At 36.7% G+C, this 17,514-nt stretch overlaps 1 protein-coding gene across 3 annotated transcripts; it reads right to left on the bottom strand.

Moving 5' to 3' along the window:
- Positions 1-3,967: 3,967 nt before the first annotated feature.
- On the bottom strand, positions 3,968-13,155 carry LOC5565821 (peptidoglycan-recognition protein 3). Of its 3 annotated transcripts, none has more exons than XM_021843155.1 (4): positions 12,416-13,155; positions 4,903-5,160; positions 4,507-4,848; positions 3,968-4,443 (listed from the first exon to the last, which is right to left on the bottom strand). In XM_021843155.1, exons 1-4 carry the CDS (start codon positions 12,426-12,428, stop codon positions 4,241-4,243), a joined length of 816 nt encoding a protein of 271 aa, XP_021698847.1. In that variant the 5' UTR covers positions 12,429-13,155; the 3' UTR covers positions 3,968-4,240. The 3 variants fall into 3 exon arrangements, with proteins under 3 accessions (XP_021698847.1, XP_021698846.1, XP_021698845.1); XM_021843154.1 differs by lacking the exon at positions 12,416-13,155 and adding an exon at positions 12,009-12,127; XM_021843153.1 differs by lacking the exon at positions 12,416-13,155 and having other exon boundaries at positions 4,903-5,332.
- Between the last annotated feature and the right edge of the window lie 4,359 nt (positions 13,156-17,514).

The following is a 17,514-nucleotide window of genomic DNA, read 5'->3' as shown; positions in this document are numbered from 1 at the left end:
CTTCCCATTTTTTGATTGATTGAAAGGTATATTTTAATTTGTTGTAGTAAGGCTTAAATTGATTTGAATTTTACTTCTCAATAGATCATCGGGCCATTTTTCTGAGTCGCATCTTTGCTAGCAATGCGGGTCAGATTGGTACGTGGTACTGGAAGAGCTGGCGCTGGTCAACTATGGTTATCCCGTTTTTTAAATTTAAGCGTGAGTAAACATTTATTTTGTGATGCTTTTAAAAATAACTATTCTTGTTTCCGATATACCCTGGCCTGGATCATGGGGATTGACGGTGCCAAAGTGAAGGTGCACCGTAAAATAATATCCGTTTGTATAAAATATCACCTTCCCATTACTTTGGCACACCTCTAACGGATCATGATTTATCATGAAACGGCTGCTTGCAGGCTGAGGATCTGTTAATAAGTTTCTGCATATTATCAGGAACTCTTCGAATGGAGGGACCGCCAGGGCTCAGTAGTTACTTATGCACCTCTACTTGTAGTTGCAGTTTGTTAGATGAATTGTAGCATCCTTTGTACTAATCAGTAATGGTGGATAGGTTTCGAAGCTAACGTATGATCCAACTTTTTGTTATGTGATTTAAAAGTGAGTATTCGGTGAGTATCTGTGTAACATTCGTCGTTATAAAATTAATGATTGTGAGGGTGATAATGATACTTGATGAATTGCATAGTGATGATAAACAGTTGAAATTGCATTTGAAGTGATTGTGAGGGTTACGTTAATACCATAGACATAATAATAACAGTATGCAATTATTTCTTTAAAGAAAAATACTATTGCCTAGTTCTTTACACTTTTACAATGACAGTGTTCATAATAACAGCGAGTGCAATAGAAGTGATCGGAGTATTTTTTGTTACGGTCGTTGTGATAATTCGTAGTTCAATTAAATAGTAAAAAAACAATTATTGGGTAATAAAATAAATTGGTATGAAAGTGGCTTGATGTAATATTGGTGAAACTTTTAGCTGTGATAGTGGAAAGTGATAACGAAAGTTCATACATGATAATCGGGTATAGAAGTGGTAGTATCAAAAACAAAAGTGACGACAGCAAAAGTGAGACAATTATCTGACAGTGAATAATAAAATAAAATGGAGAATGGGGACCTTTCAATAAAGCTATTTCGTTCTTCACTTTAACCACTCTAGAAGCATTTCAGGCCTTATCATAGTTTGATAGTAGTCTAAAGTAATAGACTGCAAAACTACGGTAAGGGCTGATTGCTGCTAGGGTACACAGTGACCATTTGAGCAACATTGCTTAGGAACGTCTGTGTGATGAAAGCAATAGAGGCTTATAAAAGCAAATGCTGGGAAGGAGCTTAGGGCAGAATAAAAGTGCCAGTACTACCCCTATCGCTACCGACAAAAAAAACTATTCTTGTTTCCGATATTCTTTCTCTGAAACAGAAACGTTGGCTGTAATTGTGTGCCGAAGGATTTTCGAGAATTTCGAGCCGAAAACACACAACAAAACCAGACTTGTTACCAGATTTTCCGATACTCCAGCATTGTGTGAAATACCGATGGTTCAATAAATAAAAGTAAGAATTAATGTTTAACTCGTTTTATTGAAAAATAACAATGCGAAAGCAGCATTGCACCTATACAACATTTTAGTACAGTTTACCGGGAGCGTATCTTAGGTTCCATCCAACTACTTGGTAAAATATACGAAAAAATCACGTAGCTGTTACGCGTGTCTCCGATGGAATGGTACAAGTTCATTTGTTCATTGGTTCATTCTTCGTCACCTACGATTCCCGTAAGAGCTACGTGAAAAGTGAGATGGAAAAAAACTACGTATGTTTCCACGTAACAATGACGTTTGGATTATTTTGAGTGTACCGAAGAGAATTAGACTGCCAACAATAGTCACACTGGAGTGATTCCAAGCAACAGCACCAAATTTGGTAAATTTTTTAATTCATTTTTTTCTATTGAGCTGAAACTTTGCACAGTTTTCCAGTTCCATCTAAATCGTCATTTTCCGATATCAAATCATCAAGTTGAGTCACGACTAACTTTTCAAAAGGGTGTATGTGAAAATGGTTCAAAAATATTCAAAAAGCTGCACAGCAAAAACGGTTCGTTCGATTGTTAGACAACTAAAGAAACAAAGTTAGACAACTAAATAAAGATTCCAAAAAAAATACACACAGTAAAAAAATACACACAGCATTAAAAAACATAATTTTTGACACAAAAACTCAAATATCTCAAAACCCTATCGGAATACCAACGTAATTTTTTGAGGGAAAACGGTCCATTATATTAGCTATCTACCATAAAAATTTGGTGATGGTAAACCAATAAACAAAAAAGTTATGACATTTCAAACATGTCACAATTTTCACATTTAGTAGAAAAAAAAATTTTTTTTCGGTGTAAATTATTACGGGAAACGCAGTTTGTTGCTGATTTTATTGTTAAGGGCCTTGCGTGAATTAAACAAGTCGTTTTCATGTATTCATTTGTATTATGTATATTATATGTATAAATATTATGTATATGTATAAATATTATATGTATATGTATATATGTATAAATTAAAATGAATTAACAGATTACACGAAAATAAAATTGTTTTTTACCAGGATATTTTTTTTAGAGTATGATCGATGAGTTTCTAAATGTTATATATAAACTTTAAAAGTTTTGGATTTGGGTATGCGTTATGAGATCATGAAAACATTTTATTAATACTTATTTATTTATTTATTGTTATTCATTTTTTTTACAATATCGAACACTTTTGCATCATTATCAGTACAGTTCGAGTATAGTTTTGCTTTAATTTTATTTTCTGACAATGGAATGAAACAGTGAAATTTTTGGGTTCCTTGGATTGTTTTCGCGTTTTTATATTGCTCGCTGAGCTCTGATGCCGTTAATTCGTACTCTTCAGTAGTAGTAAAACAAAATGATCATTTTGTTAAATCTTCTTCTTTTCTGTGATTCGCCCATAGGCCCAATAGGCACTTTTCAAGCAACCCGATAATTAGTTGGCGCCTTTATCTGCGAGAAACAGATTTTGTGAAGTGCTATAATTGTTGATCATATTACTGACGAAAAGCCAAGATCGATCCGATCATATGCACTGATCCAGCTTTATCGGCTCTAAACTTATCGCGATAATTATCACAAGGGAAATAACAAAAATGTTTGCCGCCGACGGGGTTCGAACCCATGCCCATGAGCAAAAACGTTTTCAAAACGCGCGTGCACCATAACCACTCGACCACGCCAGCTAAACGAAGGGGGAGGGAAGTTTGGTACATAAAAGCTACATGCGGAAGTAAAGTACACTCAAAACGACGAAACAAGAGAAGAAAAGAAGGAAGCCAACTTTTCGTTGCTGGTGATAATATAAATTCGCTGCTGCAGATCTCGTGAGAGCGCACTCTCGCAGTGCTAGACGGGTATACCCTATAGGATATTATCGCACGTCTCTTTTCTCCGGAAAATCGGCTTGAGCGATAGGCTTATGATTATCGCCGTGACCGATAATTTCACTCCCAGCCCTCGGCAGGGCTAATCCTTTGCTGCCAACTCTTGGTCGGCGCGCCATAGGCGCTGCAATTATAGCATAATGTGAATGACAGCCGTAGTTACTGTATTCCACCACTCGGCATCAGTTCACATTCTCTGGAAAATGTGCCTACAATCCAGCTACTGAACATTCATTCATTCTCAAAATATAAAATAAATAAATTTCTGTTTGATAATAAAATGAAACGAAATATAAGGCAAATACTTGAACTTATTATACTCTAACTTCAAGCTGGTAGAACATTCAACGGGCCAGTTATGAAACGAATCTGAACTCTTCGCAGGCCGCACAAAATGAATACGCGGGCCGGATGCGGGCCTTACGTTGGGCAGAAGAATACAAAAAAATGAGGAGATTTTCTTTTCATTTCAATAACCTTTAAAGAATGACATCAGAGAAATACTGAATGAAATTTATTCTTCAATAATAATATTATTTTAAGGTGCTGCCCTCATGTTTATGCCCTCAGAAGAATCGCGTATATTTTTCTAAACATGCCCAAGTTTTTAAAAGAAAGGAACTTTGAATTGAAAGAAAATCCGACTTGTCATTAAAAAAATAAAATCAGCAGTTTATATCGAATCTTTCACAAAAACATATAATACTTGCGAACTAACACTAGTCCCGGTCACTGATTGTTCAAAATTGAGCTATAAAATTTGTCCTAAACTGTAACGAATCCCTGCCAATGCCTCCACTCTTTAATCTCTGCGTATAGTCCAGCAGCATCGTTGTTCTGTATTGAGTCGTCAATTACGCCAAATAGTCGATAGTTTGGCGATAGGCAAAACCTTCTGATGGATTCCGTTATTAGTGCCTTTGTTTCTGCGTACATCACATTTTCTGGCCGTTGATCATTGAAGGTCCCTAAACGATGTATAAGAAATCAATAAATATTATCAGTTGAAAAATTGCTACATTGCTCCATACCTATCATGCCTACAACAATTGTATCGTTTATTCCGGGGAGATTTGGAAACCCGTGTTGAGATTTCCAGCCTCTGCCTTCGTACGTTTTCCCATCTCCACCTACTAGGAAATTATACGGAATGTGCGTTCCGTTTTGACTCCACGCGTCGTTTTGTAGTTTCTGTACCAATTGAATACATGCGGCTTGATCGTGGCATGTCTCACTTCTCGTGTGCAGAATTATTACATTCTGAGTTGCACGTTTTTCCAACGGACTTAACTCGAATTGCTCTGCTGGTTGTTTCCACCAGACATTTCGCTCCACTAGGTAAAATGGATGAGACACGGGCCAAGGACGAGGTACTACAAGACAATTTAATAAGAAAAATAATTATTTATACTAACGCATTCACTCACCTTGCATCAGAAGCAAATAAACTGCTATTATAATGCCCAGCAGAAGGAACAGGAGCAGCGTTAAAATGCCAAGAAGGGCTGTGGTTTGTACGGTTTGAATCTGACGAGATCGATCGTCCACCTCAGGTGCGAAACGAACCCTTGAAACCAAAAGAGGTGTTCGCTCTCCTACTTCCAGGTCGTATTCGGATAAGTTACTGCCATTTCGACTGATTGGATTTTTCAATCGGTTGGAACTGCTTATGGCGGCGGTACGGGCTGCAATTGTATGAATAAAATTGTAACAATGTTTATAACAACGTTCTTGACCGAGTGTCGGTTGACTGTCTCGGTTTAATGATAATTTATCGGAGTACTTCTGCTCGAAAAGGCGCTCAACGGTGACAATCAAACGAGAGTTTAGGAAAATTAGCATTTTTGCGTAAGTAGTGTGTTGTATAGATGCACATAGAATACTGTAGCTGCAATTTTCAGTTGGGATGGATTCCTCCATCAGGATAGAGTGATAAGACAAAGGTCAAAGTTTATTCGTAACTTGTCAATAACTTAGATGTGATTATCTTCGCGATAAGTGTACAGTGTACACAGCTCATGTACAGCTGAGTGGACTGTTGACACTGTAAATATTTAGAAAATCACTTCCTTTCGGAGGATTATGTTTGGTGGAACATCATTGCCCAAACACAATTTTCAATACATATTCGTAGGAAGCGTAAACTATGATCTTCAGGTTTTCTCTCTGGAAATAGTTTACGCGGTTTCTGATTCTCCGCTAAAACAATATACAATATTTACTTGGACTTTTCAATATTTTTCATCATTGGTCACCTGGTTTTGGAGTTATTCCGATGTTCTTTGATTGTAAGTAGGCCTTTGTCAAAACGACAAAAATTGCCTGCCGAAAGTGTTCTTTTGACAGGCAATTTATTGCGGTTTTGTACTGTTAGCTGACAGATCTGGCAATATTTTCATTACAGATTTTCTGTTTTTTTTTCAAAGACAGCTGTGCTTTGAATAATACTATTATCGATTCCTATTATTTCGATCAGATATTTTCTTTTCTTTTGAACAAAGCCCGATCTTTAGATTTATGATTTTATAATGATTTTTGTGTCATCTCAAGTGTTATCTTCTTCTTGCTTATATAGACTGTTCTTTTGAACAATTGTTGAAAAAATAGTTACTTATACTTTTGTTAAGACCTGTTAAGAGTTATGCTGTTCTGCAGTGCTTATTGATGAGAGCCATTTTCTACTCATCTGATTTTGTTTTTTACTGAGTACATTATTTTCACTGATTTTCACAGCTTTAATTTGAATAAAAAAAAAATCGTTTCTTTCAAGCATTACGTCCTCACTGGGTCAGAGCCTGCTTCTCAGCTGAGTACTTCCAAAGAACTGAGAGCTTTCTTTGACATAGTTGCCATTTTCGCATTTGTATATCGTGTGGTAAGTACGATGATACCCTATGCCCAGGGAAGCCAAGGAAATTTCCAATACGAAAAGACCCACAGGGAATCGAACCCAGACACCATCAGCATGGCTTTGCTTTGTAGACGCGGATTCTAACCACTCGACTAAGGAAGGCCCCAATTCATCAACTTACTAATTAATTATCAAAATATGACTAAAAGATCTCCTAAAGTAAGGCAATTTTTTCCCTTGTGACGGTGATGAGTGATCGCCGTGATTTTTTTTTTTTTGCAGTTCCTATGCATAACAAGCTAACCACACAGTGGCGGGTCTTCATACAAAGGTCGGACAAAACCTCAAATACGTCCCAAATCGCTTGATAATGAGCCTGTGCATGCTATAAAACGTTTGACTTTTACTGTGCGCTCTGTTTTCAAGTTGCCCGTGAGAGAGAGCGAGACAGCACCAACACACGGCGCACAGTAAAAGTCATGAGAACAAAAGAATTTATGGCTCGTACAGAGGCTCATAGTAATCTAGTAACTATTTTGGATACCTGATATTATCCCATTGCAAATAACTGTCAAATTGAACATTCGGGTTTCTAGTGAAATTTGTCTAAGTTAAGGTTTTTCTTCCAATCGAATAAAAAGGCTATTATTACAAAAAAAATGATAATAATGCAGAAATTTGTGTATGAACCTAAACTAGAGATACATATTTAAGTTCCTTGTAGTGATTTCTATAAAGTCTTAAACGAGTTATGACACATTATACAGATTTGAATGGTAAAATGGATAAATTATAATGAAAAATGAGAATGGAATTTTCACCTCTAGGGGCAAAGAAGGGCAAGAAAAACTATTGCACGTCAGAAAGTATGGATGATTTTCTGCTTTATAGTGAGTGACTCACTTCATATAAAACGCACGAAGTTTTGAAAATATATCATAATTTTGAAGAAAGATTGCAAAAAACATTTTTTTGCTACAAATAACAACTTAATGTGTTGAAAATTATGTTGTTATAGTCAAATTAAAGGCTTAAGACTACGCTTTCAAATGAAGCCGATTGAGCTTAAATCGGATATGATTTCGTTGAGATACATCTTTTTGAAATTTGAAGTTGATGAATTTTCAGCAGTCCAATTTTGCTGACTTCAGAAATTTGGGACTAACCTCTAACCTCTATTTTGGAATTCCGCTGCGATATTGCTGAAAATTCTAAAAAAAAACCTTTCCGAAATCTCCTAGATTTTGCCATAAATAGGTACTCAAAATACCTCTAGAAATTTACATTATCCGCTTAGAAATTTACAGGACACCCTAGAAATTTTAAGAGTTTATTAGGAACCTCTAGGATTTGGATATAATTCCCCATAACTAACTAAACATTCTCAGGATCCCGCAAAAAACCCTCAGTGTCCGCTAGGAATCTGCAAGACATCCCTAAGAAACCGTTGAAATGTCTGCGAATTCTCTAAAGAACCAAGAATTCCTCAAGGATTCTTTAAGATACAGTTAGGAAACTCATAGACCCAGCTCGTAAGGAACATTTTGATTATTTGTTGAGACTCGTATCGTTGATTTAAATTCTTGTACAGAATGACCCGATTTTGTCAGCCCCCAATTTTGTCTACCCCTGATTTTATCTACCCCCGATTTTTGCACCCTTTTTGACCCGATTTTGTGTACCCCCGATTTTAGCATCATTTTTTGCCCGATTTTGTCAGCCTAAAATTTATATTTATTTTAATCAGAGTAAACACGTCTAGACTGGCAACACTGGGTGCATAAAGTCAATTATGACCTTGGCCACGTCTATACAATCATCTAAAGACCGAAATTTCGAAATTTGAAATCTATATAAATAAAAATGGAATGGTGTTTGTATGTCACGAAATAACTTACGAACGGGTCTACGGATTTGGATGAATCTTTCTCCGCTTCGTTCGACAAGGGTTCCGACGTGTTTGTGTGCATCAAAATCCAAGGATAGGTATTCACCAGAAAAGTCGAAAAACCGAGAATTAACGGACCTGTCATTTTGTATGGGGTGATTCAAATCGTTTGCCAACAGCCTACTTGATGGCAAGACGAAGTTTGCCGGGATCACTAGTTATTAATAATTATCCAAGAAACTGATCAATGTTACCTTGGAATATGGTACATAGAAAATGGAAGTAAAAAATACAATGTTTATACTAACAAAATAATAAAACTAAGTTCTTAAGTTAAAATAAAACTTACAACTTGTCGAACAAATTTTTCCCGATTTTGTCAACCCTAAAAGCAGCATGGAGCTGACGAAATCGGGACATTAATGTATAGAATTCTGGATAGTCTCTCAACAAATCTAACATCTTGCAGAATCTTTAACAGTGAGGGAACGTAGCTCTAAATAGTTGACACAGAAATATCAATATAGGGAGCCGGACCAAATTCTTGACACTTTTGATTCACTTGGGCAGGGGTTTTTTTTAGAAGCTACAAATCTTATATTTGGTCACAAGATGCGTCTTACTGGAGTGCCTCTTTCTTCAAAGCTTCAAAAACGGTGTAGGATTTCGAATTTGGAATGATTGTGCTTCGATTTTTGGGGAATACGAAAGAACGACTTTATTCGCTCTACTGAATATACGCGGCGATATACAGTGTGATGCGGTTAACGTTTTATTTGCGACTGAGTGAGAGCTCTGATGGCTATCGAGTTTTATCGATAAGCGGGAAGATGGTATAGAGATAGGATCTGATAACGATCGGTAATCCGATCGGATGCTGTGATCTTCTAATAATATTGGCACATGAGCGAAAGCGAGACAACTATTGATGTAACTATTCGAGCAGTTGAAGTGAGTCCATTAATGACTTATAGTATAGTTACAGATTCAACAAGTTACACAGTATACCCTGGCCACGATCACAGAGTTTGACGGTGCCAAAGTAGAAGGTGCACCATAATAATACCCGCCTGTGAAACATATCACCTTCCCAATACTTTGGCACACCTCTAACGGTTCATGATTTATCATGAAACGGCTGCATTCAGGCGGAGGATCTGTTAATATGTTTCGGCATATTATCAGGTCCTCTTCGAACGGAGGGACCGCCAGGGCTCATTAGATACTTATAAACCAGTGCTGGTTGTTTATGGTTCAGTTCGTTTACCACGAGCTGTAGCATCCTTTGTACTAATCAGTAATGGTTGTTAAGTTTCGAAGCTAACGTGTGATCAATCGTGTTATAATGCAACATAAGAATGGGTGTTTGGTGGAACTGCGCGTAACACTCGTTGTTATTAAATTTAGTGATTGTGAAGGTGCTAATAGTGATTTTATAATAAAATCTATGGTGATGAAAATTTGAAAATGAAATTGGAAGTGATTCTGATAGTTTTGTTAAAAATATAATAATGATGATGTATAATGATGTGAACTCTACTAATTTAATAAAGGCCATAATACATTTTGCAATCATTTCTCTGAATATAAACATTATTGCCTAGTTCTTCAAACATGCATGATAAACGTGTTAATAATGACAGCGAGTGCAGAAGAATGGATCTAAGTGATTTTGTTTTACTTTAACTTTTTTGATAGTGCTAAATTGTAGTTTGAATAGTAATGACTCTACAGCAACAAAAATAATGAAACATTTAAATTGAGTATCTTTTAATTACTTAGTAATGCTAACAGATGGTAAATGGTAATAACAATGAATTTATATGAAAATGGTGTGATATGAAAAGTGATATAATGGAAAGTTGATGAGTGATAATCGGTGATATACGTGATAGTGTCGAAAATAAAAGTGACGATAGTGAGTGATGAAATGAAATGGGGAATGAGGGCCTTTTAATAAAACTATTTCGTTCTTCATAACAAATTAAATGTTCTTAAGCAACTATACAAATATTATTGTTTCTGTCCAGCTTGTAATCCGAATCAATCTTAAAGTGTTATGTATTAGGGGTAGTGGGAATACAATTTTTGTACGGTGAAAAAGCACATTGCTCACTTAACTGTTGATCAAGATCGAGTAGCTTAGTACCGTAAAGTGTCGTAATTTAGTACAGTTAAGGAGAAAAGTCGATTCAAATGCTTAATTGACAATTAGAATTGCATAAACAAAAATGCTTTATGAGTGGATCGCTAGCAAAACTGTTTTAGATTATGGGAAAAATATAAATTTTGGAATAGGTCACTCGTTGAAATTGCCTATTTCCGCGTATTTTTAAAACGTTTTCCCATATTCCGCGCAGAAGAATGCCTTATTCCGTGCACTCACGAAACAATCAAATTAACATTAGTTTTAATGTAAGACAGCATTCATTCATTACATAGTGCTAAAATTGGGGCCCAGATAGCCGTAGTGGTAAACGCGCAGTTATTCAGCAAGTCCAAGCTGAGGGTCGTGGGTTCGAATCCCACCGGTCGAGGGTCTTTTCGGGTTGGAAATGTTCTCGACTTCCTAGGGCATAAAGTATCATCGTACCTGCCACACGTATACGCATGCAAAAATGGTCATTGGCATAGTAAGTTCTCAGTTAATAACTGTGGAAGTGCTCATAAGAACACTAAGCTGAGAAGCAGGCTCTGTCCCAGTGGGGACGTAACGCCAGAAAGGAGGGGGATAGTGCTGAAATTGAAAATATTCAACCCCTCTCCCCTCCATACCGCTTTTTGTATGAAGATAGTAAAGTTTTGTATAAATCGTAATGCTTTAGTTCACGTTTAGTTTTTTTTAAATAAATTTTTTGACTATACACGAAATAAAGGTAAACATTTGCTATAATCTTTTCAATACCGTGGCATTGGTAGTGTGAATTTCGTATAGGGAAAGTGAGTCTAGAAGGAGGATAGAAGCACCATGAAACATATCTTTAGCAAGTAGTTCCATGGAATATTGCATACAAATAAAACATTGTCAATAAAGAAATCGCATTGTTTTGTCCTACAGCACGGACGCTAAGTAAATTAGAAAAATAGCCATATAACCTAGGATAATCAAATGTCTAAGAAAAATTTTTTGATTTATAAATTCGATTTTTGTAATTTTTTATGATATTTTTGAAATAGCTTAATTTCGATTCCAAAACCAAACTCTACGCATTGTTTTTTTTATTAACAACTTTTTTATATTACAAACTCCGAGGCTGTATACTGTTTCGCGTCGAAAAATAATTTAACCAACGTGCCTAGATCGATTTTTGACCAACTTCGACGCATCGCGACTTCGCTATATTGCGCATCCATGCCCCTGCCGTGTGCATTATGTGCACTATTGATAATCGAGTTGCGACGCGGTAAAGTTGGTCTGAAATAAAACTTCGCACGTTGGTTAACCCAAAGCAGTATACACTGATCGCACTATTATGGGTCACCTAGTCACGATTATTATTCACTCTGTTGGCATGCAATTTAAATGGAAATGACCCATAATAGCGTGACCACTGTACATTGTGTTCAAGAAATTCTATAGAAATTGACAAAACTTTGATCTGGTTTGATTACATTTTAATTTGAGATTATTCATATAACAGATGACCGGCCCTAATAATACATGAAAGGAAGAAAATGCCTGGCTTTTGACCCTTGATGTTTTAGAAAGATGAAAAATCAAAAATCGCAGTTATCTATGACAAGAGCTCAGCAATATTCACGCATCGATGTAAACTGAATTATTACCAATGTACCGTAATAAGCTACCACGGGAACAATTTGATTCATATTTTCTAGATTGTACTGATTTGAACTGACGAATTCCAAATCGTTCTTAGAACACCACAAACACCAACTGTACAGAACCAACACTCACTACAATCTACCTGTAAGCTTCTTTATCCTGCCAACTGTTCAGAGAGATGGGATGAAGCTAAGGCAATAACTTATCACGAACTATGGATGTGATTTGTTTACCATTGTTTCGTTATCAACTCAACGTGTCTTCAAACAATTGTCGACAAAGAGAAAATAATGAGATCATTCTCACTAGCACTATTACTTATATAATTTATCAGAATGCTAATATTGGTTTTTAAACTAACGTCTGCCGTCTTGCTACCGGCTGATGGTAATCTAATTAGGCTGTATATGAACTTACCTGAAGAGTACATACTGGTTGAAGAACAACTTCCTAACGACAAAACACAAAATTCTGGTCCTAACAAGTCTACAGAATTCCGTATCTAACGGAATCTGCTAGGCCCTAACGTGGAACGCACAAAGTACGACCGACCGTTGAGTGGGGCCTTCCAAGGATTCGCTACATTAAAACAATCGTTTCTTCTATTGGGAAATAGGCGTTATTGGCCTACACTGCTGTTAATAGTTTCGGGCACTCGTACAACTTTTCTTCGTTTTTCAGGCCTATTAGCTCAAGGAGGTTCTCGGACGAACTGCCTATTCGCAGTGTGCGAAATTGTCATCTGAGAACGCCAGCACCGATTTGCACATACTGAATGAAGAGCAATCTTGTATGCACCCAGCAGCTCGATAAGTGATCGATCGGCTTTCTCTGCAACCGATGCCGATCGATTGTTTCTCCTCTCTCGTTGTGCACTTGCCGACCGACACAGATAAACTTTTGAACCTCGTCGGTTGATCTCTATAGCCAGCGCTCGATTGCAGCTCAATAAATAACAATTTGTTCCTTGCCAGAACGTTTGTGCTCGATCTGGCTATGTTTTATAGGTATTTATGGCCTCTATAAGGGATGGATTTAGTTTGTAGATGAACCGCAGCCACACGTTGAGTATCGTTTTTCAACTTCCAAACTGAAACGATTCAAATTACTGTGATCGCACTTGCTGCATCTGCAAACTGCACAGATAGACTGTACCGAGCCCTAGGCAGGCGTGTGGGATGTATTAAAGAAGCATGATTAAGCGGTCATCAGCAAGATTGTAGAGTAAACAAAATGACCTTATCTGAATAGTCAAGAAGTATTGCGATCATGCATGTTTCGTTGATTTAGTTTAGGAAACTGGTAGGGGGAAATATTTGAGTATTATGTCTGTCCTCGTTGAGTTAAAGGCATAGTGTCAAAACATTACAATGTTTGTGCTTTCCGCATGCAGCTAGCGGAATTTGGGGCAAGTGTGCCATAGGGGCAAGTGTGCCACCCCTTATTTTTATTAAAACTACACTATATATTTTTTCTTTGAGCTTCACTATATGTTCCCTAATAGTTCATTAAACGATGATCAAAATTTGACGAAAATTGCTCTATTTTTCATGTATTTACATCGACTTTTGTAAGAACGATCAGATTTCAGTGAACTTTTATAAGATTTCGTTGTTTCTAAATAACATGATGAGAGGTAAATTAATAACATATTTTGCAAACGTATTGTACATCGTGAAGCTATACAAAAGTGTAAGTTATTGTAGCATTTGGACGTAAAAAATATTTAGTTTCACAAACGAAATCCATTTTGGTTGAAATCTATACTTTTTGGGGCAAGTGTGCCACCTATTTGGTAAACAAAGATGGTTGGAGTGAAATTCATAAAAATGTAAACATCATCCACATAATCATAATAATAATAAAACCAAAATGAGGCACCAGTAGTGGTTTCTGAAGTGTAGAACGGGAAAAGCGAGCATTTTTGCGCCCAAAGTGATTTTTTCTTCAAATATTCGATAATAACATGGTTTTAGGCGTTTTAAGAACTGTTTTACTTATATTTATCAATATTTTACCGTTTTTTGTTGCTGATCTAGTGTAATATTATACAGATCCTCCGTAATAAAAGGTTAATTTATATATTGTATTGAATGAAGACAAAAATAACCATTTGACTTATTCGACTTATTCCGCATGTAATGACCCTTGTTATAAAGCATCCCCTTATGACGGTAAACTCAAAAATATTTTTTAAATTATCAATAAGTCTCTGCTTTGTAAGTAATATCAATATGAAATAAATAATTTTTTATTACAAGTGGAATTACATGTGATGTTCATTCGGTGGCCGTCTTGCCCCATATGGGTGGCACACTTGCCCCATAGTGTTGAAAATTAGGTAATTTTGGATGATTTTTGAGGAGATCCAAAACTAATACTTTTTGAAATTATTTTCATTTTAAATGGCATAGTGCTTATGAAAAGATGCAAAACTAACATCGTGAGGCTAAAGTGGTGGGTTTTTTAAGCTTTAGACAAAGTTAGAGAACAATTTGCTTAAGGTGGCACACTTGCCCCAAATCCCGCTACTAATAAATTAAGGTGAAGATAGCCGTAGCGGTAAACGCGCAGCTATTCAGCAAGACCAAACTGAGGGTCGTGGGTTCGAATCCCACCGGTCGAGGATCTTTTCGAGTTGTAAATTTTCTCGACTTCCCAGGGCATAAAGTATCTTCGTACCTGCCACACGATATACGCATGCAAAAATGACCATTGGCATAGTAAGCTCTCAGTTAATAACTGTGGAAGTGCTCATAAGAACACTAAGCTGAGAAGCAGGCTCTGTCCCAATAGGGACGTAACGCCAGAAAGAAGAAGAAGAAGAAATCGAAGCCAAACTTCAAATTTTTTGAGCACAAATCTAGAAAACAGAACACCCGTTTGAGCTTAAAACTTAATCGATTGGTCACCCCCAGCTAGTGACCAATTGATTAAGTTTTCAGCCTAAACGGATGTTTGGTTCTCCAGATTTGTGCTCTTGAAAATTTGAGGTTTGGCTTCGATTCATCTTCACCTTAAATTACAGCTCATTTGGAGTGCTTTAATGATAATAAATCTCCTAGCTGTTCGGTGGAATACCTACATGTAAATAAAAACCGAATTTAATACCATACCATATAATTCCACTAGAGTTTGTATTCTTTGCCAAAAAATCTGTTTTAAGGGGGCAGGATCCGTCATTGATTTCGGAATTTTCAAAAGCATTTTTTTCGTTCAAAATCAAGAAAATTTACAGGAAAATATGTTCACTGTATTCTATTCTCCAACCGAAACACAGTGAACACATTTTCATCGAATATTTTTTTGTTTTGAACAGAAAAACTGCTTTTGAAGTTTCGACAATGACGATGATTATGATGACGGAGCGTTGATCGTTAATACAATACACATAGTCACATATGTCGTTAATCATTATTTAAATAATGTGCTAAGCTTGTGATCAAAACTATGATCTAAATTATCACTTCTAACGAACGGCAATTCAGGTACCGTAAAACGGGGTACCATCAGTGCACCAGTATCCGCTCATACCCCTATTTCCGAGCGTAAAAAGGGATTTTTCGTTTCAAAAAACAACATTTTTCGCATGGATATATCCTAGCAATAATAGCAACATTCAAATTAAGCCGTTTGGCATTATTTTCATTAGATAAAATATTTATTTATATTGAAAACACAAGACCTCGTGAGCGATTATTGGAAAACTATGTATACAACAAAAGTTGTATGCATAGTTATGTATACATACAAAAGTGTCAATAACCGCTCATGCAAAAGAATTATCAAAATTTTGAAGAAATGTCGATTTTAGTATACAGCCTTCTTTATTGCAGTAGTAGCAATGGCTTGACCATACAAAATATCAGGATAAATAACTAAATTCGAAATAATGCACTTAGTTACACTTAGTTCATCAAGTGAGCGGAAATAGGAACACTCAGATGTAGTAACAAATGCAATTAAATAATTTGGTATGAAAGTTTTTCAAATTATTATTATTTTGCCGCTGATTATCTATACTTGGAGCTTCATTGTGACATAAAAATAGTATTGATCGACACAATAGTTATTTTATAATACACATTTGAACACATAACTTTCCTTAAATGAATCGTAATCTGGTGCACTAATGGTGTATTTGATATTGCGAGTAACTTTGATAGTATGGCACCCATAACATCAGGGCTGGTAGCAAGTCACTTTTTAGTGACTTGGTCACTTTTTTCGACCTGGTCACTAAAAAGTCACTATTTTCAATAAAAAGTCACTAAAGTCACTTTTTTCTGGAAAATGGTCACTAAAGTCACTTTTTAGTGATCTGATGATTATGAAATTAAAGGCAGGTTAGCTTTTCAAACATAAACTGAAAGAAAGAAAAATTTGTTATTATAAAAGCAACTATCAGGTATCAGGTATCAGAAGGCCGGCTCCAAAGGCACGTTCCCCACCAGTTGGGAGATTTGTGCCATCGCCATATTTGAGCCTATTTCATCATCTACCCGATGGGAGAGGAAAGGGAAGGGAAAGATGGGAGGAAATAGGAGTGGGGTCCCTTGAAGAGGGAAGATCGCATAAGCGAAATGAGAGCATGTAGCTCCATACCACAATGGGTTCGAACAGCGCCCTAAAAAGGGCACTGCAAAACGCATGAGCGTAAAGAGAGCCTATAGCTCATTACCATAGCGGGTTAAGAATAACAGAATGTCCTGAAGAATCAGGCTTCTGAATTCAGTTTCACTTAATAAGTGTTTACCAAGTAATTGGAATCGCATTTGCGAAAAAACTGGACAGTTACATATCAGGTGATACGAAGTTCCATAATCGGAGTCACAACTATCACACACAAATGAGTCAGCACGCTGAATATTTGCCATGTGATAGTTGAGTCGGCAGTGGCCTGTCAACGCTCTGACCAAGAGATTGCAATTCTGCTTTGACAGATTTGTTAAATACTTCGCCACCCTTGGAGATGGCTCAGTAATGTACAATTTTGTTTGACGACATGACTCCAAACTATTCCAATATTGCTTATGCTGAGTTGCCGCCCAAGAGTTTATCTGAAGCTTAACCCTGCACTTCGAAATTGGAATAGCCGGCTCAGGGCCAATGACGTCATGCGATGCTCCATCGCGAGCTAGCTCATCGGGCAATTCATTTCCAGCGATGGAAGAATGGCCAGGTACCCATGCAAGGTTTACAGAGTTGACTGAATTCAGTTCCTCAATTTGAGTTCGACATGCGATAACAAGCTTCGACCTTGAGTTGGCCGAAGCGAGAGCTTTTATAGCAGCCTGACTATCTGAACAGAAGTATATGACTTTACCCATTACGCGCTGTTGAAGTGCTGATTGCACTCCACACATAAGAGCAAATATTTCCGCCTGAAAAACGGTGCAGTTTCTACCAAGTGAGCAAAACTGATTCAGCCTTAGCTCACGAGAATATACTCCTGCACCAGCTCTACCTTCAAGAAGGGAGCTATCAGTGTAACATACTATATTGTTTGATATACT

This window comes from Aedes aegypti, chromosome 2 (assembly GCF_002204515.2).
Source record: "Aedes aegypti strain LVP_AGWG chromosome 2, AaegL5.0 Primary Assembly, whole genome shotgun sequence".
NCBI classification, from domain to species: domain Eukaryota; kingdom Metazoa; phylum Arthropoda; class Insecta; order Diptera; family Culicidae; genus Aedes; species Aedes aegypti.
Note: the sequence above shows the minus strand (reverse complement) of the source record. Positions and strands in the feature narration are given on the sequence as shown.

What these genes read in the sequence shown, in the direction of transcription:
- LOC5565821 (XM_021843153.1), bottom strand. Translation starts at nt 5,317, where the DNA reads ATGCTAATTTTCCTAAACTCTCGTTTGATTGTCACCGTTGAGCGCCTT. An exon ending in TTATTTGCTTCTGATGCAAG is followed by an intron (nt 4,849 to 4,902) that starts GTGAGTGAATGC and finishes ATTGTCTTGTAG; the next exon opens with TACCTCGTCCTTGGCCCGTG. An exon ending in AATTGTTGTAGGCATGATAG is followed by an intron (nt 4,444 to 4,506) that starts GTATGGAGCAAT and finishes TACATCGTTTAG; the next exon opens with GGACCTTCAATGATCAACGG.